Consider the following 26,457-nt stretch of genomic DNA (forward strand, 5'->3'; position numbering starts at 1 on the left):
CACCGAGCACTGAGATAATACATTTAATCTGTGGTTATACAAATAAACCTACAGGTTATGTGTCCTAGATTTTATATTAATTTGGCGGTTAACATCTATTTTTAAATGTGTAGCTACTAAGTAATTTTTAGATTTTTAGAGAATGAAGTCTTTCTCCCTTAATATTGTGTATATATAATCTTCAAATTGCAAGACCTTCTAAGAAACACCTACCAAGACATTTAACAAAATGTTAATTTTGCATTAGAACTGGTTGCCTTTTTATTGATGCTCTAACTGCTTCCAGTGGTACCACACATTTTCTTTTAAAATTATTTTCATAATCATAAAAATATGTTTTTCATGTTGTGTACAGCTGTAGCATGGAATTGGAGTGATTCATCTGTTTTCAATCTTTTACTCTATACCACCCTTCAGGAGACAATATCAGAGGGTCCAGTTCCCTGGTCTTCATCCAACAGCGTGTGTTTTGTGGCAGAGCAGGTCTCTCACCACCCCCCCAGTGAGTGCCCCACCTTCCTGTGAAAGATTACACTGCACTGCCGAAACCTCTGCACATGTTGGGTCAAGGAAATCCAGCTAAACACAGACTTTTTATCTTCAGAGTGACCCACAGCCCCTCTTTCTATTAGCTCATTTAGCATTAAGATTTAGAGCCCAGAAAACTTCTACAGAAAACATAATCCCAGTGACCATGTTTTATATTAGGATTTTTTATAATATTTGTTTAAGATATCTGCTTCTTGATGGTTGGATGGTCACTGAGATGTTTTCTCTTTGTGTCCACGCTCATCAGTGTATTTCTTCTCATCTCTCTTTAGTTTCTGCATTTTACGCAGAGTGTTTAAATAACAAGATCCAGTTCAACGCTCACATCTGGACTAAGTCAAAGTTCTTAGGCATGTCCATAGGTGTCCACAACATCGGCCAAGGTATTCAACACGACTGTCCCACACACCACAATATACATTTGACACACACTGATAGAACTTTGTGGATTTGTAATGATTATTTCCTGTTTTTTAGGCTGTGTATCATGTTTGGAGCATGATGAACATTACATTCTCAACTTTCCTAATGGATACGGCAGGTGTGTGTGTGTTGTTGCTTCCCTCATCATTACTGTGTGATCATTACCGTCTGCTTCACTGACGAGAACCTGTGTGTCCAGGTCGATCCTGACAGTGCCGTGGGTGGAGCTGGGCGGGGAGTGCAACATCTCCTGCTCCAAGTCGGGCTACAGTGCAAACATAGTGTTCCACACCAAACCCTTCTACGGAGGGAAGAAGCACAGGATCACTGCTGAGATTTTGTAAGATGGAAATAGTTGCACAACACGTTAGGTCCCAGTGTATAGACCAAGAATAGATTTGAGTAAATATACTAAAATTCTTTTACTTCTTTTATCTCATGCAGTCCACCTAATGATAAGAAGTCTTACTGCTCCATTGAAGGGGAGTGGAATGGAGTGATGTACGCCAAGTGGGCGAATGGAGTGAGTACTTGTTTTCTGTCTTCCAATTTTTTATATTTCCCTTTTGAAGTGGTGGAGGGTGTGGATCATGTTAGAAAATGATCACAAATACTAATTTATTTAACATTCATTGCATAGGGAATTTACTACGAAAGTAGTTAAGAGTTGTATAGTGACTAAATACATAACATAAAAGCGTTGCTTTTTGTGTTTCTAGGAGAACACAGTGTTCATCGACACGAGGAGGATAGGTATCATCAAGAAGAAAGTGAGAAAGCTGGAAGACCAGCTTGATTACGAGTCCAGAAGGTGAGCTGTGAAACTGTTTTCCAACAAATTGCTTTAGTGAGAAGCAAACTGTGGGTTTGTGTGTTTGACTTTTAACCCTTTGATGCATCAGATTGTGGAGAGATGTGACGCTGAACCTGAAGCTGAGAGACATCGATTCAGCGACAGACGCCAAACACCGGTTGGAGGAGAAACAGCGAGCTGAAGCACGAGAGAGGAAGGAGAACGAGCAGCAGTGGGAGACGAGGGTGAGTCTGGTGGACTTTGTTTTTCAGCTTCATAAAAGAACTCGGATACAGTGCGATAACAGACCATGCACTCCGTACATATTGTGATATTAACACACATCACATGACAAGTGAATTTCAATCTTAAGATTTGAATAACTTTTAAGGAGAGCCCCACTGATCTAGGTTTTCTGGTGCCAAGTATTACAGAGTGGTACATTTCTGATAGAGATTCATTTCTGATAGAGATTTATCCGTAGATTTATACATTAAATGTATAACCATTTTATTTACCATAAAATGTATTAAACTATAGCATAAAGCTTTCTCCATAATTTCAGTAAAACAAATCCAACTGCTCTATATCCCTGGTAGACAGAGAACCTTGTAATATTGACCTTTTTTTATTTTTGGTATTTTCGAATGTGAGTATAATTGTTATTGCTTGTGCTTCTCTGCAGCTATTCCACGAGGACGGCGAGGTCTGGGTCTACGACGAGCCTCTATTAAAGAGATTAGTCTCTCCGAGGCAATGAGGAGACGACGCACACTCTGACACAAACACACAAACGTATGCATCAAGAAATGCACACACAGCAGAGTCTTCATAAGAACTCTTTTGCAAAAAAACACTTCTTATCCAAGCCTTGGAATGATTGATGATTGATGATGTACACAGCTTTGCGTCTGACTGTAAAACAACCATATGGAAGTGAATGAATTCGAGCAGGAAAAGCACCGAAGATGTAACATGAAAATTAGTGAATCTTCTTCTCCTTATTTTGGGCAAACTCAGCTTTCAACGCCATCGAGACCCGCCATCACGAGGCCTGTCGGTGCACAGAGAAGGGACAGGAGCGTTTCTCCACTCTGCCCGTCAGCTTCATGACCACACCCATCGTCTGCTCCACACACATGGTTTTTGTTGGGAGGGGGGGGTACAGGGGTGTGTGGTTGGTGTTCAAATCAAATACAACAGCGCTCTACATCTCAGGGAATCTGGTGACTGAGGAAAAATAAAGCTGCTGCCCCCTCTGAGAGTCTGACAGCCTTAGCAGGTGGAACGGATTCATCTTAAAGGGGCAGGGGAGAAATTCTCTGCTTGCCTACAACTAGTTATAACTGTTGTTTATATATAGATATGATATACATATGATGGATATATAAATATATATTCTTTTTTATTTTCAATGCTCTTTTTTTCGTTTCTTTTTCTTTTTGGCAATAGTGTAAAATATTTGAGGATATAAACTTGATGGCTTTACATCTTTAGGAATCATTCCATTTTTTTTTTTCTGTTCCCATTTAAAAGTTGAGTCTCCACATATTTGGTCCTCAGAGTTCTGTGTGTCGAGTGTTACCAAGAAGCAAAGCCCTGCGTAACACACAGCACAGATAAATGGAATATATGCAATATAGAAATACTTTCCATCGCCTGTCACTGGACACATCTGTACATCCGTTATGCCAAAAAAACGATTTAGAGAATAGGTTGAAGAGAACAAACTATCCCCTAAAAAAGCAGATGTTTCCATGCTACCTGAAGGCATTTATGAACGAACGATTGTTGACATATTTTTGTCTTTCTGGATTGCTTGTCTGTGATGAGGATGTAAAAGTTGGACTTAGTCTGTGACGTCTCCCTTTCTGTTGTGCACTTCACGTGTCCCTGTGTCCTCTCCGAACCCGCTGACTCCACAGTGGATCACCTTGATGACCGCTCCTGTGTCGTCGGAGGCTGACGAGAGGGATACAGAGAGGAACCTGAGGTTCTGCATTCTGCTGGTTCAGTCTCCTTGTCATCTTGTGGTATTTTTGTCCATGAGAACAACGTAGAGAGCGCTATTCACCCCTGTTGTTCACCTCGGACCATTCATCATTCATTCTCTTATTTCAAGCTGGATCTAAATGCTGTCATATTTGTATTAGATACAGAAATTGAAAAAAGAGACAGAATTCACCTGAAAATGCCTGAGAACATCTTTTAATGCTGCAGCAACGACCCCCTAGAACCGTTGTGTTGTTTCTCCAAGATATTTGGTCATAACTTTTAATAAACTGATCACATCAATAGTCACTAAATTAAATTAATCTGTAGAAGCAGTTAAAAAAAAGACATTCCTGATGCATTATGTGCATCCAGTGACATACAAATTGAAGAGGGAAATACTTGTGTTTGCTGCAATCGAATTGAATCCTCTAAATCGGACTAAAATGCTTTTTGAAACAACCCAGTCCAAGCTCAACATGAAGCTACTATTTAGTTTATTTTCTCTTCCATGATTTGTCTTAGTAAATTATATTGAATCGAGGCCTTGCCATACATTTCAGTATCACTCATTGTCGCCTGATAGAGAGTAATCAAGACAAATGTATTTTTTAATTTCCTTCTGATCATAACCATTGATTGTATCAGATCCTCCTGTTTATTGATGCATAATATTAAATCTCCATGAGTTTACTGCTGTGTGGCTTTGTCTTGGTTCTTCCTAAGAGCGAGTTCAGGTTAAGTGAGGAAGACTTTTTCTATAGATATTCATGTCCTTATATAACTTCAGTTTAAGGTTAGATGAGTTAATGTTGCAGTGTGTAGAATTTAGTGACATCTAGTGGTGAAGTTGCATGTTCGGCTGAATACCCCTCTTCATCTTCCCCTTCCAAACCTGTGGTAACCTTCAGTTTTCATAAAATCTGAAAGGGTGTTTAGTTTGTCCAGTCTGGGCTACTACAACAAACATGGCGGCCTCCATAGAGAGGATTCCCTCTGATGTAAATATAAAGTATTTCAATATAAAGGGCCAATTGGGTAAATATAACAATGTGCATAATTTAGATGAAACATACTTGTGAAAACATCACTAGGATTATTTAATATTAAATTCAAAAGATCCCTTCCATCTAAATCATGGACCTTAAAGAAAATAATACGTTATTGACCATGTTGAGGAAATTCATGAATCACTGCAGCCCAGGTCCTAGTACAGGTAAAATAAGAATAGAATGAAACTAGAACGGTAAAGCACATAACTCTACCAAGGTCCAACATTGTCCTTAAATTCAGTCAAGTGGCACTTAATTTCTCGCACATATATTACATTACATTACATTTCATTTAGCTGATGCTGTTATCCAAAGCGACTTATAATAAGTGCATTCAACCATGAGGGTACAAACCCAGAACAACAAGAATCAAGAATGTACAATGTCTTCAAATAAATCAAAACTACAAAGTGCTATAAGTAAGTGCCGTTTAAGTGCTACTAAATTGTTAGTTTAAAAATGTTCAAGGTATAGTCGGAAGAGGTGAGTTTTTAGTTTGCGGCAGAAGATATGTAAACTTTCTTCTGTCCGGATGTTGATGGGGAGCTCATCCACCATTTAGGAGCCAGGACAGCAAACAGTCGTGATTTTGATGAGTGTTCAGCTCGCAGTGAGAGAGCAACGAGCCGATTGGCCGAAGCAGAACAGAGTGAACGGACACTGTGGTCAAATCAGCCGACACAATCAATCATGAGATTTTACAAAATAAAAATCACAAATTTTTAGCTTCAAGTAGGTAATTTCTGGATACTTCAAAGTACTGTAAAAACACTTTGCTCAATAAGTTCAGAGAGAGACTGTGTTCAGGACTGTTCAGGACTTCTGGCTACCTACATACTGAATATCAAACATTTTTACTGTATAGATTTGGAGATTTTTCAAAGTAAAGTCCAACATGTGTACAATCAAATCAGTTAATTCCTGGATATTTCAAAGTTCTATAAAAACACTTTTCTCAAAAAGTTCAGAGAGAGACTGATATGTCTGTGTTCATGACCTCTCTGACTACCTACATACTGAAGATCAAACATTTTTACTGTATAGATTTGGAGATTTTTCAAAGTAAAGTCCAACATGTGTATAATCAGATCAGATTGAATATGAGGGGACAAAATACATCCAAATACTTTAAGTTGGACCAGAAGTAAGCAGTAACCTCTTCATTGTAATATTTTATAGAAAAACAGATTTTATGTGTAGTGTAAAGGGGTACCCCAATCTAACATCAACATTATCCCTATAAAAGGGTAAGATAATAAACCAAAAGCTAGACACAATTAACAAACACAAAGAGAGTCTTTCACGCTGCGATCAAAAGAAATGGAAAATATCGCTGTTGGACAGTTAAAGTGACTAGTCATAGAAGTGGGAATAGAAGCATATCAGTCTCACTCTGAACTTATTGAGCAAAGTGTTTTTACAGACCTTTGAAATATCCAGAAATGAACTGATTTGATTGTACACATGTTGGACTTTACTTTGAAATATCTCCAAATATATACAGTACAAATGTTTGATCTTCAGTATGTAGGCAGTCAGAGAGGTGCTGAACACAGGCATACCAGTCTCTCTCTGAACTTATTGAGCAAAGTGTTTTTATAGAACTTTGAAGTATCCTGAAATTATCTATTTCACAGTGAAAATGCTGGACTTTACTTTTAAAAATCTGCAAATCTATACAGTAAAAATGTTTGATATTCACTATGTTGGTAGTCAGAGAGGTCCTGAACACAGGCATTTCAGTCTCTCTCTGAACTTATTGAGCAAAGTGTTTTTATAGAACTTTGAAATATCCAGAATTTAACTGATTTGATTGTAAACATGTTGGACTTTACTATGAAAAATCTCCAAATATATACAGTAAATATCTTTGATATTATTGAGCAAAGTGTTTTTACAGTACTTTGAATTATCCTGAAATTATCAATTTCACAGTGAAAATGTTGGACTTTACTTTGAAAAACAGTTAAAATGTTGGACTTTACTTTGAAAAAATCTCCAAATATATACAGTAAAAATCTTTGATATTCAGTATGTAGGTAGTCAGAGAGTTACTGAGCACCGGCATATGTGTCTCACTCTGAACTTATTGAGCGTATTGAGTGTTTTTACAGTACTTTGATGTATCCAGAAATTACCTACTTGAAGCTAAAAATTTGTGATTTTTGTATACATGTTGGACTTGGCTTTGAAAAATCTCTTAAAATATTTGTATTCAGCATATTTGCTGTTCAATATGATCCAAAACAGATATTTACTGGCCTGTTTCACAAAATGTAAGTGATGTTTCGAATTTTATTTAACGCTATTTTAAGACTCTGCCCCCCTCAATGAATAAGCAGTATAGATAATGGGCTTTACTTTGTTTTAAGTCCCCCTATAGAATAAGCAATAAATGCTTCGGATTTTATTCTATTGTGTTTTATTTTCTCTCAATGGGGTGATAAACGTCATCATTAGGAATGTAGACTTTCCCGTATCGGTCCAGAAGGGGCGCTAGTTCTCGGACTATTTTTCCCATCATGCAGTGCGTCCTCTGCTATAAAAGCGCCTCGCCCCTTCTGCTCAGTCTCATTCTCCGGCTCGCTCTGTGCAACAGGTATGTGTCCTCTGCCACTTGTCTCCATGCTGCGTGTCTCTGTCTATTGGACTTTAATGTCTCCCCACTGATGTGGGTTCATGTGCATGTCCTCTGCTTAGCTCTGTGCTCTGACGGGTTTAACCTGCGAGGCGCTGATGCTAGCACAGTTAGCCTGGTTAGCCGCAGCAGGCCTCTGCCACGTGTTGCTTAGTGCGGGTTTAGATTAGCTGGGCTCGGTCTCGTCCCATCGCAGTGTGATGATTCTAATGTTGGTAGGGACATCTGATGACTGTGAGGAAACGCCAACTCTCTGACCGCATGGGACACCGAGACACAAAGAGGCCGTTTCTCTGCAGAGCTCCTGCTGCCTAGCTTCAGGGTGTGGACATGTTCTCAGTCAGAAGATGGCTGCATCGATTTGAATCAGTTTCGTGCTTAATCTGTTTTCCATCTTTTTGCAGACTCGTCCGCTACGTCGCCTCAAAATGAAGCTGAACAGCACGTGGTAAGAAAAGCTATAATAAGAGTTAATGGTGATTAGTTTCTGAAACTTCTCACTGAGTTTGGATTAGTTCCAGTAACTCAAGATGGCGACCTGGATCCCTTCCAGTAACGTGCTCTTCTATCCTCAGGCTCCAACGGGGGTCTCCAGGCGTTTGGACTCGTCCAATGCATCCCTGGTAATTATACTTTTTTTTAAAACTCTACCAATCCAAAGTGGAAGTCGTTGATGATTCCAATTGTAAGAGTAGTGGACAGAAGTGATTTCTGAGCAGTTTAAGACTGAGACTTCCGTTTCGGCTGTGCGCCATGCTCTCTGGCACGTGGTCAATACTAACTAGTGTGTGTCCGCAGGTCGAAGTCTGATGATGAAGTGTGAAGAAGATGTGGATGATGAGGTAAAGCTCACGTTTTCTAAATGTCGATGGCTTCTGTTTCTCTTGAGGTGGTTGCAAATTTAATTTAGATATAAACATTTCACCAGGCTCGAAGACAAGGCCTCGGTTGTTGGTCCTAAGTCTGACAATTGTATTTTACAACTTTCATCCTTCTTAAAAACGGGATCCATTAAATTTGAACCAGTTTAATAACCTAAATCTCTTAAGTTTGATTTTAGAGCCACATTTTCATAACTCAACATCTGAACGCAAAGTACCTTCTCTACTGCAGTCTTAATTCCACACCTCCAGAGAAGCATTGGTCTGAATGTGATCCCTGTGCTGCTGATGACATTTATTTGCTACTCTTGATCAAACGATGATGATACCAGCAACCACCTATTTTATTATCTGAGGCACAGATGAGGCCTTGTCTGAAGTGCTGAGATTCTTTCATGGCTCACGTCTGTCTTGTTTCTGCAGGTGTGATCACACTGACTGAATTCACTCACCATTCACGGCATTCAATGAGGTAAAAGAACCAGACTTATTTTGACATATTTGCGCTCAAACTGTTAATGATGATTATAATTAAACATTGGGAATCTCTCTGATAAAGGTTGAAGAGAACTGTTTTCTGATGCAGTGCTTATTTAGGAAGATATTGTATGCTTGCAGTTTTCTTGTGTTCTCAACTTCTGGTGTTTGTCTTGCAGATGGTCTCGTGTTTGTGGGTCTGGTCAGAACGCTCCCGGATGAGCTACTGGTGAGTTTGGGATTTAACTGTTTGGTTTTGAAACCGGTCCGATACAATGATGATCCCATAGTTCAGCAGATTGATCAGTGACGAAGATAGAGCAAATGTCTTTCGCTCCTATCTGATGTGTCGGCTTCTGTGACCCCAATGTCTCCTCAAATGGGATTTGGTTTTAATTGAATTTCTTGTTTATTTTCAGGAACTTGTCTGGCTACAGAATGCTATGGTGAGTGAGTCTGAAGTTTTATCCTTTTTAATGACGTTTGACACAATGATGATAGCATAGTTCAGCAGATTAAACAATGACGAAGAAGAGCAATTGTCTTTCGCTCCTAGCTGATGTGTCACCTGTAATTGTCGTCTAGCCCAAACCGCTGATTATGCATACTAACGTCCCCTCTGTCCTCCTCAGACATGTGACGTCTCCGCCGCCTAAAGTTCCAGCCTTGTTGGTACGTGTCACATTCAAATCAAATGTTGCTAATGTTCAGACGTGATGAATGTGAATCAGGTCACTGATCCAGTTGAAGAAATAAGTCATTTCTGATCTGATACTTATTGCAAGAGAGAACTTTGATAGTTTTTGCATCATAATAATTGAAGCTGTTTTTACTTTACAGATCCAATGGGACCATGGGCCATTGGGTGCACACGCTGTCACACAAACAATGTGAGTATGAAAAAAAAAAAACCTGCAACCTCAGTCCCAGATGAAAAGTGGAGCTGGTCACAAACATGCTCTTTAGACATCAGCAGGTAGTGGGTCAGTCATCAAGACTGAAACTACGATTTGGTTTTATTCACTTTATTTAAAATAAAAGGTTTGTTAGGCTAGAACTTCAAGATTTAATTTTATACATACTCAAATTGTAAACTTGTTAAGGTAATAAAAGTAAAATTGGAGTAATTTATTTACAACTGACAACTCCATTTGCTGTTTGAACCCCACCTCATCTGGGTCTGAGCGAGCTGCTCTGGTTTATAAGTTGGTATCCTGGTTTTAGTGAACCTCATGACCTTGTGATGATTTGATAAAGACTGACTTGAAACCATGGAGTCATTTGATATTAGCTCTATCTGATTTGGTCAATGTAGAAAGCATCACACAATCTCTGTTGTGCATACTCATCTTATGCTCTTCTGTCGTCTGCAGGTTGTGATCCCTCTGAGGTCCGACTGAACGGCCAAGACGAGGTGGACTGAGGTGAGAATTTCATACAATCGCGAAATGGCTTTTGCTGGTTCAGTGATGTATATAACAAATGTCTGACCTGAACTATTAATGTGGACAACATTGTTGCTGAGTAACCTGCTAACTTTAAGCTTAATGGACAAATCACTGACATGTAATAAGGGTATTTCTGTCTCTTCTCCAGGAAAAGGCTGCATCTCTTGGGCTGAACTTGGTAAGCATGTCAAACTTTGACAAAGTGCCAATGTTTGTTTGATAGGCAGATATTCATTGAGAATTTTTTCTAAGTAGACCACTACCGGTGATGACAAGATTCTGCCAAATGAATCTCATGATTATACCTTACCGTTCCATATTTCTCTGAGGTTGTGGTCTAAAACAAATGTGGTGTTTTTTGATACCAATTTGAGTCATGATGATATAAAATGACTATTCTGGATACTAAACAAACGCCTCTTTTTCAGATTCTGTGCTATACTGAAGACTGAGTTTGACCTGCAGACAATTGAATATCTCTCGGCATGTGTGTTTTCAACAATGTTGCAATAAAAAAACAAACAAAATTTTGATGTCTTTTTTGGAAGAAAATGGAAATTGTGTTTTTGACTTAACTTCAGAGCTGGTCATTGATTAGAAGTTTCATTGTGCCAAAAATCCATGATTAAATGCAGTGACTGCAAAAACTGAACGAGATTAATTTTAGCCAAGATGGTTACTTTGGTAAGGTCAGTTTGTAGAGATAATGCAAACCCTCAACTGATATCCATGAAAGAGTGAGAGGTCAGGTATGTCCCAAAGGACTAATTCCATCTGGTAATTGATGGAACATGAGTGTATTTTGCCTCTTACTGATCTAGTAACAATTTGGATATGTGATTATTATATTAATGTGCTTAGTTTTAATAAGTTACAACTTAAGCTATATTGCATGGTTCTCTTTAATTTCCATGCGCAACAAGTTCCTGATTAATCACAAATTTGATATGGCAAGAATTCCAGTGTGAACAAATCTGGATTCTCAAACTATCAAAGCCAATATTCAACCTGACATTAAATCAAGGGAAAGTAAAGAGACAAACTGATTTATTTTTATGGTGGAAAACATTTGCTAAACAAATGCTTGTGTCTTTGAGTTCCAAAATGGGACATAACTAGATAGACATGCATGCGCACACAGAGCTATATTATTAACTTGACTTCCATTCATAATGGACAGCCTTACATAATCCTACCTCAACTCGACAATTCAAATCTGATCTTTAAACTTAACGAGGAACTGAGAAATTAAGTTTGGCTTCATCAGGACTAAGCTTTGGTCCCATTGGGTCTGCTGCTGATGAGGTCAATGTTTATACAGCAAAAGAAAATTAACTTTGTACACACACAAAATCACATATTGATTGGGATACGATTGTATGTGTGGGTGTATAAGCTTAACAAATGTGTTCCAGTGAAAAATATACCGTAGTGACTACAATTAAGACAGTTTTGGTATTCCGGCAGGATTTTGTGTCATTTCGCCCACCCATGTGGTCTATTAGCGGGTGGCTACCGACGTCAAGATGCATTACCGCCATCTACTGTTTAAATCACGATGGTTGAAAAAGATTAAAATAAAAGAATCCTGATGATAAGACAAGAACATAGAAAATTCCCCTAAAAGAGAAGAAATCACTACAAAGACATGTAAAAATGTGTCTTTAATCTACTTAGACATCAGAGCAAATGAGAAATATTCTAGAAGTCTAGATTATTACCGTGAGAGGTATAAAAGGCATACACAGCTTCATCACTTAAGTCACATTAACCTATTGTGAGGAGCACTTGGCTAAAATCTTTGCTCGATTACAGAGAATAACACTTTGTTTCTAAAGATTTTAACATCTTGCCCTAACGGACATCACCTTCCCTGGATTAATGCTAAATAAATTGAATATTTTACACTAGACACTTGTTGAAGTAAGCAGATTAAGGGTATTATTATAATGTTATTACAATTTGAGCTTGATGGGAGTAAAAGGTTGAGAAAAGATATTTTTATAGTTGTTTCATCTTCTATATATTTAACTAAGTGTACAATGTGGGCATTATTTTGAACCGTGAACAATAAATATGTATATATAGTGATAGGAATAATAGTTATAGAAGAAAGCAATATTTAGCGGTCTGTAATGGATCTTTGAAGCAGTACTTTTAATGTTGGTGGATTTTCAAGATTAAAACGACTGAGCTTGATGAACTGGCTGTAAACATGTCACCTACATACATGGGAACTGTCTGTTTGTCTGAGAGCATACGTGGCTTTGTGTCCAACTCACTTCTATTCTATTCTCCTGACAGGTGTGAGAAATCTACAGGAGAACTTTTCTGTCACCATGTCTCAAAACAGTGCGTTAAATATCACTGAAATAGACCTGATCCCCTCCCCCACTACACATTACCAGGCACAGAAAGAACTGGGACACGGCGTCTATGGATTTGTCATCCAATGCAGGAATGTGACCACCGATGAAACGGTGGCTTTAAAAAAGATGAAAAACATGGAAAACATTGACTGCGAAGAGGAAGAGGAGGTCATCCTTCAAACCATGAAGAAGCTCCACTCAGACAGGTTCAACATCGTCAGATTGAACGAGTCATTCTCCTACATGGGACATTGCTGTCTTGTGTTTGAGCACCTGGAAATGGATCTGATCAAATTCATGCAGATCAGCCCGGGTCAACACCTTCAGCTGAAGCAGATCCGCCCCATTCTGCAGCAGGTTTGTTTTTAAAAGTCAATCTCCTACACTAACTGCTTTGTAGGGTGGAGGGTAAACCTGATCTCTAAAATGTGTCTGTTACTGGTCTTGTCAAAATCACAGTTGTAACTTCCATCCAAATGCAAATTTCTTCCCAAACTGCAAGTTTTTTCTTTTGGTACCGACTAATGAAAGAGGATGCACTATGTTGAGTCAAATATTGTCCTTAAAGACTAGACAGTGGTGGATACATGAACACATTCCATTCTTCCAATCATCATATTAATTGTTGTGTTTGTTGGTCTAACCAACTGGTTAGCCTGTTCCTATAGTCGACTGTACGAGTTTGGAATATCTGACTTATACTCAGCTGTTTCTGTTTTTGCTGCCCTCAATGAACAGTGGTTGTTGATGAAATGAACTCTGTAGCTCATGATTATTATTATGCTTTTCTTGATTTCAGCTAGCTACAGCCTTGGTCTTTCTGAGCAGCGCAGGGATCATTCATGCAGATTTGAAGCCAAATAACATCATGTTGGTGGATCATGTCAGGCAGCCACTCAAAGTTAAAGTCATTGACTTTGGCTCAGCCTTTAAAGATCCCGAGGAACTGATCGGTGAACCCCTCCAGACCTTGTGGTACAGGTAAGTAACTGACAGCACATCTGTATACCTGGGACAGCTGTTTGCTGTAATTAACTGGCATGTCAGGTTTGTGTCTCTGAATCGGACAGTAACATATTGACAGTAACAAGGAGTTTAGTAGATTTTAAACCTCAGTAATATGTTTGCGTTCCTTATCCTAAGGTCTCCTGAGATTCTGTATGAAGATCCTTTCAGCGAGGCTATAGATGTGTGGTCTCTCGGCTGCATTGCTGCAGAGCTGCAAATGGGCAGACCACTGTTCCCTGCCTGTGATGAGACTGGATTGGTCAGTATCTGCACTTAAAACACAACAAACACGTACAGTTATGCCGTGATTATTATGGTGAAAGAGTTTCCAGTAGAAGTTCACTGATTTCTACTATTTTACTAATGAGACAAACCAGAGACACTTCATCCATATGTCTCAGTTATAGAAGTGCACCTGATGTACATGATCAACAATGTAAACTTGAAGTTAACTAACTCTCACAATGTTGTGTTTTCCACAGATGAGGCTAATTGCATTTGCAATTAGAGATCCACAGCATGAAGGAAACTTCCTACCACATGCGTTCTGGCCAAGAAGGTGGATACAAGGCAAATTTAATGTAAGACACAAGTTTACCACCACTTAGCTGGCTCTACTAGCTCACTAATTATGGTGTCTTTCCTTTCCTCTCCTTTTGAGCAATCCATGTCAATTAAACAATTCTTCATTTCAGTCAATAGTTTCAATTCACATTTGTGATCAACAGCCTGGATGAATTTATAACAGCACAACGTCTTCATAATCCAAACACGAGGATATCTAACAATGTTGGTTTTCCTCATCTTGTTAAAGGGGAATCATCCGCTCTGGGTTGAAGACGTCCAAGCTGAAAATTGTGACCTGCAGTGCTTTATCGACCTAATGACACAGATGCTGATGATGAGTCAGTTTAGAAGAATTAATCCCGGCAGAATTCTCAAGCATCCATTCATCACGATGAGCCACCTTCAAGGTTCATACAAAAACACTCTCTAGTAAGTCTCTGCTTAGATGGTATGTGTCAGTCTGTGCTGTTGGACATGGGTGCAACATATAAGAGATATAAGTAGTTTAATGTGTTTGGCTCAGCAGTTTCATTTGTCTTCCAGTGTGAAGTCATGTACGGATCTGATGGACATCTGCCAGGATCAGAGCTCTGATGATGGAGGACATGGAGACCAGGTGATCCTGCAAATGTCCCTGAAAGAGGAGTCCTCCAGCAGCACTGCCAGCCCAGCCAAGGAGGGCAGCAAAGTGAATGCTAAGTCCGGCAACAGGTGAGTTTGTTTTTTTGCTCAAAGTTCAATGGGAAGAATGATACAACTCTCATTTACTATGGATCTGCAGCCAAGTGCATTTTAGAATGTGCATTTTTAGAAATGTCCAATAACTGCTTTAAGATCAAGAGTTACATTTTCTTATTCACATATCAGACCAGAAGACTCCCACGCCAAGGTCAGAAGGAGTGACCGACTGGCAGCCACTCGAAAAGGTACAAGTGGGAAAACGGGCCCAATCAAGTGCCAGAGGATGAGAGAGAGGCATGATCCCACATCCTATGGCAACCCCTCAACAAAGTAGAGTAACATGAGCCTCAGAAAAAGACGGACCTTGTCAAAGGGCAACAACATAACGCCATTGTTAATATTTGGGCTCCAAAGCACCACTTTATAATATCTATCAGGACTTTGATGATTGTGTAAGAAACTGTTTCGTAGAATGAACCATACAGACCTGAAGGAAACTGCCTCAGGAGGAAATGTTACATCTGCATGGTTTAAGTTTGGTGTTTATTTCATTAAATATATAATTAGAGTTTGTGTTATTTGTGCATTTTCCCCCTATCCCTCCTTTATTGTGACCTGCATCCTAATGCTGTTATCTACAGTAGTTGAATGGAAACAAGCCTTTAAATATACTGTAGTATCACCGGGTTCACAAGAAAAAACAGTTGTTTTGATTGCAGGTGATTAGCATGGCTTTAGTGTTGTTTATTTTTGATGCAACCTTTTGAAGATGTCGTCCCTTCCCAATATAATCCACAGACTCTGACAATTTGAGAGAGAGAACTCATAGAAGGTACCAATCGAACGGGCATGCCCGCATTAGTGGGGGTAGAGCCTTTTTGCAAGTCTCTACGACCTTCTTTTATCACTAACCTTAACCCTAACTCCTAAAGGCCGGCGCATGCTTCTGCGTTTTCAGGGGCCTGCAAGCGTAAGAGCCCTTCCGGGCCCCTTACGTGCTTACGTATCCCTTCTTACGTGCGTCGCCCAATTTTTCTGACTAGACAGCAAAGCTATGCAAGCGTCACATAGCCGGCAAGGCTGTGATTGGTCTGCTAACTACATCATTTCCGGAGTCACATTTCTGGTTCATGCCCAATAATACCGGCGGAAACCACGGGAGATTTAGAAGAACGAATATGGACCAAATAGAAGAGCACTTGGCAGAAGAGATCCGAAACTATGACCACTACTATAACCCGTCACTGACTGGCGGATTTGTCCGCCAGAAAAAGGCTATGAGGAGCCACCATGGCGATGTAAATAAACGTGCCACACACGAAGAAGAGCCGACTTCGACAAAAAACATTACTCCGCCTAGTGTTCTGGCGGGGAATTGCTTTGCAACACGCGCCACGCTTGGAAAACCATGAATGACAACGAGTCCTGCGTCACAACTGCGTGAAAAGCCGCAGACGCCGTTGCAGAAGCATGCGCCGGCCTTAAACCAACCAATATGGCCACTAAATGCAAAATGGCGGGCTTCCTGTTGCATGTTGCAGGCTGTGATTGGTCTGCTAACTACATCCTTTCCGGAGTCACATTTCCGGTTTCATGCCCCATAATACCAGCAGAAACCACGGAAGATTTAGAAGAATGAATATGGACAAAATAGAAGAGCGTTTGGCAGAAGAGATCCGAAAGTATGACCACTTGTATAACGGAAGATATGGGACAAATTTGTCCACCAGAAAAAGGCTATGAGGAGCAGCAGTGGCGATGTAAATAAACAGTTGACGACGACTGCCACACACAAAGAAGGCGTCTCTAAGGTCATCTTCGACAAAAAACATTACTTCGCCTAGTGTTCTGGCGGTGAATTGTTTTGCAACACGCGTAACCCTTGGAGAACCATGAAATAAAACAAGTCAGTCGACACAACTGCGTGAAAAGCCGCAGCCGCAGTTGCAGAAGCATGCGCCAGCCTTAAGACCTCAAAGGAATCTTTCCTGGCTAAACACACTGGAAAAGAGAAAGCTACACTGTAGCAAAGCCCTCGAACAACGTGCATTACTCAAAAACTATAAGTCCTATTGGTAAAATAAAAACACAGCAAGAATGCCAAGCCTTTTTCTAACCTACAGATATATTTTTGTATTGGTTAGAATCGAAAATTTGACCGTGGGAGCGAGTTAGAAAAGTGTTGCTCATTCCAGAAATGTCCTCTAACAATTAACATTAAACCCAAAGGAGAAGAGACGGCGCTGTGCTCTAGCGCTGTCCTCGAAAACTGCTTCTTACTCAAAAACTAAAAGTCCAATCTGTGGAATGAAGACACCGTGAGAATCCCAAGACCTTGCCGAACCAAAAAATATTATTTTTATTGGTTAGAGTTATGAAATGGGGACGAAAGAGCAGGTTAGAAAAGTTTCAGATTTTCTCCTTCCACAAATTTCCTCTCAAAATTAACAGCAGACCCAATGGAGAGAGGCAACGGAGATCTAAAGTTTAAAAAAAAAGTGATACAGCAAAACGTTTAGCTCTGACATATTTCATAGTGACATTTCTGTGAAGCTAACACGATTTCTAACTTTTTGATCTAAATGTCTTGTATGACAAACTCCATTTGTGGCTTTGAGAGCAGTTTAGGCAAACAAAAAGTAGCTGAAAATCTGTCCTGCTCTACTCTCGCTCATCATTATTTTGGGCTGTTTTGGCCATTTTTGAGCAAACCGTTTGGCAAATGTCTTCAAAAAGTCAAAGCTCCATGCTGCTCGGTCGCATGGAGTCGCACAGTTGGATGTATTTTTTGCGCATGTACGACAAAGGGAGGAGTAGCTTGACTCAAACACTTCACCCACTCCCCAATCAGCATAGATCCCTATGACTCAGTGAATTTTCATTTCTGGGTGAACTATCCCTTTAAGCCCAGTTGTGTTACCAGTTAATGAAAAGCCCTTTTGGCTGTGCTGTTTGAAGTCCAGTGATGTGGTCTTGCTGCTTAAGGCTCCTGTTGTACATCTGCTGATCAGACCTTTTGTCGTGGCAAATCGCTCGTGCTGAAGTTCTTAGGGAGACTCTCACGTTGCTGTCTTTTGGAAGGTTTTAGCAATCTGCTTCAGGCAGGCCTGCTTGGAGGTTGAATGAGCTTTGGTAAGCAGATGTCTCCCTAGTTGAGCAAGAGAGCTACACCTCTCCTCCCGGAGAAGTCAGTAAAAAAGAGATCCCCACCTCTCCTAGCTGACAAGTGAGTAGAAAACAGGGGGAACTGGGCTTTTATTGGCCTGCTGTTCTCATGGGTGATGAGGCACACAGTGACCAATAGTGTTTGAAAGTTGTGTCCAGGGGCAGCTTTAACACCTAGGTATGAAGTTGAAGCACCCTTGTGGAATGAGTTCTGGAAGCTCTCCTTTGTCTCTAGAACGAATAATACATGTGGTTGCAGGCTTTGGCTACACTGTAGGCCCAACTATTGTTCACAAACACTAGGACCCAACACACAATAACAAATCATGAGCTTCTTCTTCTTCTTTGCTTAGTTTATTGGCGGTGGCAACCAATAACAAGGTGCATTACCTCCATCTACTGTGTAAATCATGATGGTTGACAAAGATTCAAATGAAAGAATCATGATGAAAAGAAAAGAAGAAAGAAAATTCACTTAAAAGAAAAGAAATCACTACAAAGACATGGAGTTCAAACAATGTGACTGATGTGGCTTTAAACTAATTAGACATTAAAGCTGAATGATAATGAGATTCTCTAGAATTCTAGAACCTTACAATGAAATGTATATAGACACACAATATCTGTCTCTAAAGTGTCTTTGATTTAAGCATTACTTTTAGTACTTGTAGATTTTCAAGATCAAAAGGACTGAGCTTGATGAACTGTCTGTAAACTCTTATGCTACCTACCTGGCTAAGAGGAAATGGCTGTCAGGCTTTGTGAGAGCATACTTGGCTTCAACTTACTTCCTTCTTTTCTAATCTCCTGACAAGTGTGAAACATCAACAGCATAACTATTCTGTTACCATGTCTCAAAACAGTGTGTTAAATTTCACTGAAGGAGACCTGATCCCCTCCCCCACTACACATTACCATACACAGAAAGACCTGGGCAATGGCGTCTATGGAATGGTCATCCAATGCAGGAATGTGACCACTGATGAAACGGTGGCTTTAAAAATGATCAAAAGCAAGGAAAACATTGACTGTGCGCAAGAAGAGGAGGTCATCCTTCAAACCATGAAGGAGCTCCACTCAGACAGGTTCAACATCGTCAGATTGAACGAGTCATTCTTCTACAAGGAACATTACTGTCTTGTGTTTGAGATTCTGGATATGGATCTGCAGGAATTCAAACAGATCAGCCCGGGTCAAAACCTTCAGCTGAAGCAGATCCGCCCCATTCTGCAGCAGGTTTGTTTTTTAAACTCAAGCTCTTACACGAACTGCTTTGTAGCGTAAAGGGTAAACTTGGTCGATTAAAAGTGACTGTTACAGTGGTTGATGAAATGAACTCTGTAGCTCATGATTATTATTATGCTTTTCTTGATTTCAGCTAGCTACAGCCTTGGTCTTTCTGAGCAGCGCAGGGATCATTCATGCAGATTTGAAGCCAAATAACATCATGTTGGTGGATCATGTCAGGCAGCCACTCAAAGTTAAAGTCATTGACTTTGGCTTAGCCTTAGACGATCCTGAGGAAATGATCGGTGAACCCCTCCAAACCTTGTGGTACAGGTAAGCAACTGACAACACATCTGTATACCTGGGACAGCTGTTTGCTGTAATTAACTGGCATGTGAGGTTTGTATCTCTGAATCGGACAGTAACATATTGACAGTAACAAGGAGTTTAGTAGATTTTAAACCTCAGTAATATGTTTGCGTTCCTTATCCTAAGGTCTCCTGAGATTCTGTATGAAGATCCTTTCAGCGAGGCTATCGATGTGTGGTCTCTCGGCTGCATTGCTGCTGAGCTGCAAATGGGCAGACCACTGTTCCCTGCCTGTGATGAGACTGGATTGGTCAGTATCTGCACTTAAAACACAACAAACACATACACTACATTACATTACATTTAATTTAGCTGACGTTTTTATCCAAAGCGGCTTACAATATGTGCATTCAACTCCGAGGGTAAAAACCAAGAACAAGAAGAATCAAGAAAGTCACATTTCTTCAAAAATTAAGCAAAACTACAAAGTACTATAATTAAGCGCTATTTAAGTGCGACTAAATTGATAGTTTAAAAAATTGTTAGTATTTTTTAATTTTTTTCATTCAAGGTATAGTCGGATTAGGTATGTTTTTAGTTTGCGGCGAAGATGTGTAAACTTTCTGCTGTCCGGATGTCGATGGGGAGCTCATTCCACCATTTAGGAGCCAGGACAGCAAACAGTCGTGATTCTGATGACTGTTTAGCTCGCAGTGAAGGAGCAATGAGCCGGTTGGCCGAAGAAGAACAGAGTGAACGGGCTGGGGTGTAACGTTTGACCATGTCCTGGATGTAGACAGGACCTGATCTGTTCACAGCATACAGTGATGCCGTGATGTTTGTATATTTTTAAATCCACACACTTGATTATTATGGTGACAGAGTTCCAGTAGAAGTTCACTGATTTCTTCTATTGTACTAATGAGACAAACCAGAGACACTTCATCCATATGTCTCAGTAATAGAAGTGCACCTGATGTACATGATCAACAATGTAAACTTGAAGTTAACTAACTCTCACAATGTTGTGTTTTCTCCACAGATGAGGCAAATTGCATTTGCAATTAGAGATCCACAGCATGAAGGAAACTTCCTACCACATGCGTTCTGGCCAAGATATTGGATGGAAGGCAGATTTATGGTATCAAAATAGTTTACAACCATTTAGCTGGCTCCACTCACTAATTATGGTTTCTTTCCTTCAGTCTGTGTTTCTTTCCCCTGTGCCATCCACTGCCTTTTGAGTAATCTATCTCAATTAAACAATTATTCATTTCAGTCAATAGTTTCTAGTTTGAGATCACCAGCCTGGATGAATTTATAACAGCACAACGGCTTCATAATCCAAACACGAGGATATCTATCAATGTTGGTTTTCCTCATCTTGTTAAAGGGGAATCATCCGCTCTGGGAAGAAGACGTCCAAGCTGAAAATTGTGACCTGCAGTGCTTTATCGACCTAATGACACAGATGCTGATGATGAGTCAGTTTAGAAGAATTACCCCTGGCAGAATTCTCCAGCATCCGTTTATCACGATGAGCCACCTCCAAGGTTCATACAAAAACAGCCTCTAGTAAGTCTGTGCTTAGATGCTCTGTGTAAGTCTGTGTTGTTGGACATGGATACAAAATATAAGAGATATAAGGTGTTTAAGGTGTTTGGCTCAGCAGTTTCATTTGTCTTCCAGTGTGAAGTCATGTAAGGATCTGATGGACATCTGCAAGGATCAGAGCTCTGATGATGGAGGACATGGAGACCAGGTGATCCTGCAAATGTCCCTGAAGGAGGAGTCCTCCAGCAGCACTGCCAGCCCAGCCAAGGAGGGTAGCAAAGTGAATGCTAAATCCGGCAACAGGTGAGTGCTTGAAATATCTTCCTGTTTTGATCATTTTATATTGTTGAAGAATAGTTCAACATTTTGGTACATATTCAGTTTTTTTGCTCAAAGTTCAATGGGAAGAATGATACAACTCTCATTAACTATGGATCTGGAGCCAAGTACATTTTAGAATGTGAATTTTTAGAAATGTCCAATAACTGCTTTAAGATCAAGAGTTAAATTATTTTTTTATCCACATCTCAGACCAGAAGACTCCCAGGCCAAGTTCAGAAGGAGTGATCGACTTGCAGCCACTCGAAAAGGCACAAGTGGGAAAATGGACCAAAACAAGTGCCAGAGGATGAGAGAGAGGCATTATCCCACTTCCTATGGCAACCCCTCAACAAAGAACAGAAACATGGGCCTCAGAAAAAGACGGACCTTGTCAGAGACAACAACATAACGCCATTGTTAATATTTGGGCGCCTCAGCACAACTTTATAGTAACTATCACGACTTTGAAAAGATTGTGTAAGAAACTGTTTCGTCAAAATGAGCCACACAGACCTGAAGGAAACTGCCTCAGGAGGAAATGTTACATCTGCACAGTATTCAAAGGGGTTTCATAGTTTCACAGGGAAAGTGGTTTAGAGGTTTGGACCCAGAAGGAGATCAAGCTGGTTAAGTAAGTAAAAACAACATATTATATATTATACATTTTCCATACATTTTCTCCACTGACATTTCAGTAAATTCTTATAGACGAGTGTCAAGCCTGCAAACAGGCCAAACAGCTATAAAATGAATTGAGACCATAACAAATTTGATTCAGAGCAAAAGAATATTAAGAAAAGGGCAACAGTACCAGACTCTGTACGTAATTGTTTTGACAGTGAAGTGCTACGCATCCAATTAACTACTGTGAACGAGAAAATTAGCGTTGTAGAACAATTTTGAATCGCTTGTGGTTTATTTACAATTTGTCTCCATATTTTGTGACCATTGGATTTATTCTAATAACTCTACTCCAGCCTTTCTATTTGTACCCTCTGGCCACACACGGATTAAGGTTGGGGTTTATTTCATTAAATTAAATGCTATTTGTGCATTGTTCCGCCTATCCCTCCTTTATTGTAGCCTGCATCCTATTGCTGTTTTCTAGAGTAGTTGAAAGGAAACAAGCCTTTATATAAGCATCACAGGGTTCACATGTTAAACTAGACATGGGCAAAGTACAGCCCGCTGGGCTTTTTGATCCGGCCCGCCGAACTTGTCCAAATAATAAAAAATTTAAAAAAAAACTAACTTTTGAAACTAACAATTTCGTAGCACTTTAATGGCACGTACTTATAGAACTTTGTTGTTTTGCTTTATTTTTGAAGAAATCGTACTTTCTTGATTCTTGTTGTTCTGGGTTTGAACCCTCGGGGTTGAATGCACTTATTGTAAGTCGCTTTGGATAAAAGCGTCAGCTAAATTTAAATTTGCCCGGGAGTGTGGTGTATAGGGCTTGAAAGGGCACATGATCTCCCTTCACTTTTTCCCTATGCCCTGTGAGCCCTTCTGTAAAATGAGGGGATCAAGGAAACGAAAAGTGGACAATGAGTGCCGAGTGTTTAACACGGAGTCGACAACAAAATACTTTTTCACTGAAGTCCAATCGAAGGCTGTATGCCTGATATGCCGAGAAACTGTTGCAGTTTTCATGGAGTACAACATCAGCCGTCACTTTGCTACGAAGCATGCTAACTACGCTAGCAAGCAGTCAACGCAAGAACGGGTGGCTGCAGCTCAGAGGTTGGCGACTAATTTACAGACTCAGCAACATTTTTTTCACAGACAAACTGCGATTAAAGCGTCATCTACCAAGGCATATTTTTTGGGGGGCATTGGAAATAGCAAAGGCTAGCAAGCCTTTTTCTGATGGAGGGTTTTTGTTAAATGGCCTTGCAAATAAGTGCTTTGCTACTTGGTAAAGGCTAAATCCTTTCATGTAATGCTTTTTCTATGTCATTTATATTAGTTCACAAAAACACTCCATCCATCTGTTCCTGGCCCGGCCCCTCTGTCAAATTTTGGAACCCTTTGTGGCCCGCGAGTCAAAAAGTTTGCCCACCCCTGTGTTAAACCATCTGTCTTGATTGTAGGTGATTAGCACGTCACACAGTGACCAATAGTGGTTGAAAGATGTTTCCAAGGGCAGTTTTAACACCTAGGTATTGTCGTTGCATGTTCTTTTATCCTGAATATTTGAAGAGCCGGTCTCGGTTTGGTTCAATCAAGTATTTATTAAGAAGCAATTAAAAGGTATGAAAAGTTACAGCAAAGCAATGGGCACCCAAAGCAGGAGTCGCATTGAACAGACGGCGTTTGTAATATTTTATAACAGTAGGTATAATTTGATTTGTCAATAATGAAGGGCAGATGAGACTTGGTTCTTCCCCGATGGTGTGCAGGCGAAGTCCACCCTCTTGGTACTGGAATCAGGAAGTGACCAGGAGCCGTTCCATTTTGCTCCTCCTCTGATGGTTGCTGGGCAAAATCCTCACTTCATGACAGCTTTAGTTTTGTGTTCCATAAACAAGCCTTGACTCAGCTGACGCCTTGTGGGTCAGTGTTGTTGTTCATTGGAGTGAAGAATATTGTGTTCCTGCTCTATCGGCTGTATGTTCTGTTTGTGTAAACATTCGCATCCTCCAAACCAAAACAACGCACTCTATCTGCCCATCAGAAGGAAGCTGCTTGAACTCTGCGTGAATTTGAATAAATCTAAGGGAGTTTTGGTTTAATATAAATGTTCCATAAACATCTTCACAGACACAAACACAAAGATGCTAAAATTTAAAATCCCAACAGTATGAAATTGAAGCACCCTTGTGGAATTAGTTCTGGAGGCTCTCCTTTGTCTCTAGAATGAATAATACATGTGGTTGCAGGCTTTGGCTACACTGTAGGCCCAACTATTGTTCACAAACACTAGGTCCAACACACAATAACAAATCATGAGCTTCTTCTTATTATTTGCTTAGTTCATTGGCAGGTGGCAACCAATGTCAAGGTGCATTACTGCCATCTACTGTGTAAATCATGATGGTTGACAAAGATTCAAATGAAAGAATCATGATGAAAAGAAAAAGAAGAAAGAAAATTCACATAAAAGAAAAGAAATCACTACAAAGACATGGAGTTCATACAATGTATCGGATGTGGCTTTAAACTATTTAGACATTAAAGCTGTAAGATAATGAGGTTTTCTCATTATCAACCTTACAATGAGATGTATATAGACACAAAATATGGATCTGTCTGTAAAGTGTCTTTGATATAAGCATAACGTTTAGTACTTGTATATTTTCAAGATTAAAAGGACTGAGCTTGATGAACTGTCTGTAAACTCTTATGCTACCTACCTGGATGACAGGAACTGGAGGTCAGGCTTTGTGAGAGCACACTTGGCTGCAACTTACCTCCTTCTTTTTTATTCTCCTGACAAATGTGAAACATCAACAGCATAACTATTCTTTTACCATGACTCAAAACAGTGCGTTAAAAATCCCTGAAGGAGACCTGATCCCTTCCCCCACTACACATTACCATGCACAGAAAGACCTGGGCAATGGCGTCTATGGAATGGTCATCCAATGCAGGAATGTGACCACCGATGAAATGGTGGCTTTAAAAATGATCAAAAGCAAGGAAAACATTGACTGTGCGCAAGAAGAGGAGGTCATCCTTCAAACCATGAAGGAGCTCCACTCAGACAGGTTCAACATCGTCAGATTGAACGAGTCATTCTTCTACAAGGAACATTACTGTCTTGTGTTTGAGCTCCTGGATATGGATCTGCAGAAATTCAAACAGATCAGCCCGGGTCAAAACCTTCAGCTGAAGCAGATCCGCCCCGTTCTGCAGCAGGTTTGTTTTTTAAACTCAAGCTCTAACCGCTATGTAGCGTGAAGGGTCAACTTGGTCGCTTAAAAGTGACTGTTGCAGTTGTTGCTGATGAAATGAACTCTGTAGCTCATGATTATTATTATGCTTTTCTTGATTTCAGCTAGCTACAGCATTGGTCTTTCTAAATAGCGCAGGGATCATTCATGCAGATCTGAACCCAAATAACATCATGTTGGTGGATCATGTCAGGAAGCCACTCAAAGTTAAAGTCATTGACTTTGGCTTAGCCTTCGATGATCCTGAGGAAATGATCGGTGAACCCCTCCAGACCTTGTGGTACAGGTAAGCAACTGACAACACATCTGTATACCTGGGACAGCTGTTTGCTGTAATTAATTGGACAAGTCCTGTACGCTGGCATGTCAGGTTTATAACTCAGAAACTGGCAGTAAAAAGGAGTTTAGTCAATTTTAAACCTCAGTAAAATGTTTGTGTTTCTTATCCTAAGGTCTCCTGAGATTCTGTATGGTGATCCTTTCAGCGAGGCCATCGATGTGTGGTCTCTCGGCTGCATTGCTGCTGAGCTGTCAATGGGCACACCGCTGTTCCCTGCCTGTGATGAGATTGAATTGGTCAGTATCTGCACTTAAAACACAACAAACACGTACAGTTCTGCCATGATGTTTGTATATTTTTAAATTCACACACTTGATTATTATGGTGAAAGAGTTTCCAGTAGAAGTTCACTGATTTTTACTATTTTACTAATGAGACAAACCAGAGACACTTCATCCATATGTCTCAGTAATAGAAGTGCACCTGATGTACATGATCAACAATGTAAACTTGAAGTTAACTAACTCTCACAATGTTGTTTTTCTCCACAGATAATGCAAATTGCATTTGCAATTAGAGATCCACAGCATGAAGGAAACTTCCTACCACATGCGTTCTGGCCAAGATATTGGATGGAAGGCAGATTTATGGTATCAAACTAGTTAACAACCATTTAGCTGGCTCCACTCACTCACTAATTATGGTGTCTTTCCTTCAGTCTATGTTTCTTTCCCCTGTGCCATCCACTGCATTTTGAGCAATCTATCTCGATAAAACAATTCTTTATTGACGTCAATAGTTTCAATTCTCATTTGTGATCAACAGCC

At 40.0% G+C, this 26,457-nt stretch overlaps 1 protein-coding gene, 1 long non-coding RNA gene and 8 other non-coding genes across 15 annotated transcripts in view; all 10 read left to right on the plus strand.

Annotated features, from left to right (window-relative positions):
- The window catches only part of osbpl9 (oxysterol binding protein-like 9), a 34,696-nt gene extending 30,246 nt beyond the window's left edge, over nt 1-4,450 (plus strand). For 4 of the 5 annotated variants that reach the window (XM_061077645.1, XM_061077643.1, XM_061077644.1 and 1 more), the window contains 8 exons: nt 418-502; nt 822-932; nt 1,027-1,090; nt 1,172-1,312; nt 1,417-1,495; nt 1,692-1,783; nt 1,875-2,010; nt 2,451-4,450. In XM_061077645.1, coding sequence (XP_060933628.1) covers nt 418-502; nt 822-932; nt 1,027-1,090; nt 1,172-1,312; nt 1,417-1,495; nt 1,692-1,783; nt 1,875-2,010; nt 2,451-2,525 — 783 coding nt within the window. In that variant the 3' untranslated portion in view covers nt 2,526-4,450. The remainder of the gene's footprint in view (nt 1-417; nt 503-821; nt 933-1,026; nt 1,091-1,171; nt 1,313-1,416; nt 1,496-1,691; nt 1,784-1,874; nt 2,011-2,450) is intronic. The other variant, XM_061077642.1, reaches the window with a different exon arrangement.
- Nucleotides 4,451-7,363: 2,913 nt separating this feature from the next.
- Nucleotides 7,364-10,780, plus strand: LOC133010271 (uncharacterized). Of its 2 annotated transcripts, none has more exons than XR_009680677.1 (12): nt 7,364-7,408; nt 7,852-7,895; nt 8,023-8,070; nt 8,246-8,289; nt 8,752-8,800; nt 8,985-9,034; nt 9,225-9,251; nt 9,438-9,477; nt 9,646-9,695; nt 10,179-10,229; nt 10,402-10,431; nt 10,682-10,780. It is a non-coding gene; the product is annotated as an uncharacterized LOC133010271 (long non-coding RNA). The 2 variants fall into 2 exon arrangements; XR_009680678.1 differs by lacking the exon at nt 7,364-7,408 and adding an exon at nt 7,532-7,769.
- On the plus strand, nt 7,634-7,713 carry LOC133011241 (small nucleolar RNA SNORD74). The gene has a single exon (XR_009680728.1). It is a non-coding gene; the product is annotated as a small nucleolar RNA SNORD74 (small nucleolar RNA).
- LOC133011247 (small nucleolar RNA SNORD75) lies at nt 8,113-8,181 on the plus strand. Its single transcript, XR_009680734.1, has one exon. It is a non-coding gene; the product is annotated as a small nucleolar RNA SNORD75 (small nucleolar RNA).
- LOC133011239 (small nucleolar RNA SNORD24) lies at nt 8,609-8,687 on the plus strand. Its single transcript, XR_009680726.1, has one exon. It is a non-coding gene; the product is annotated as a small nucleolar RNA SNORD24 (small nucleolar RNA).
- On the plus strand, nt 8,839-8,916 carry LOC133011248 (small nucleolar RNA SNORD79). Its single transcript, XR_009680735.1, has one exon. It is a non-coding gene; the product is annotated as a small nucleolar RNA SNORD79 (small nucleolar RNA).
- LOC133011243 (small nucleolar RNA snR60/Z15/Z230/Z193/J17) lies at nt 9,073-9,158 on the plus strand. The gene has a single exon (XR_009680730.1). It is a non-coding gene; the product is annotated as a small nucleolar RNA snR60/Z15/Z230/Z193/J17 (small nucleolar RNA).
- Nucleotides 9,289-9,373, plus strand: LOC133011242 (small nucleolar RNA snR60/Z15/Z230/Z193/J17). The gene has a single exon (XR_009680729.1). It is a non-coding gene; the product is annotated as a small nucleolar RNA snR60/Z15/Z230/Z193/J17 (small nucleolar RNA).
- Nucleotides 10,267-10,333, plus strand: LOC133011246 (small nucleolar RNA SNORD78). Its single transcript, XR_009680733.1, has one exon. It is a non-coding gene; the product is annotated as a small nucleolar RNA SNORD78 (small nucleolar RNA).
- LOC133011240 (small nucleolar RNA SNORD47) lies at nt 10,514-10,585 on the plus strand. Its single transcript, XR_009680727.1, has one exon. It is a non-coding gene; the product is annotated as a small nucleolar RNA SNORD47 (small nucleolar RNA).
- Nucleotides 10,781-26,457: the final 15,677 nt, after the last annotated feature.

The sequence above is a fragment of the Limanda limanda genome, chromosome 9 (assembly GCF_963576545.1).
Source record: "Limanda limanda chromosome 9, fLimLim1.1, whole genome shotgun sequence".
Lineage (NCBI taxonomy): Eukaryota > Metazoa > Chordata > Actinopteri > Pleuronectiformes > Pleuronectidae > Limanda > Limanda limanda.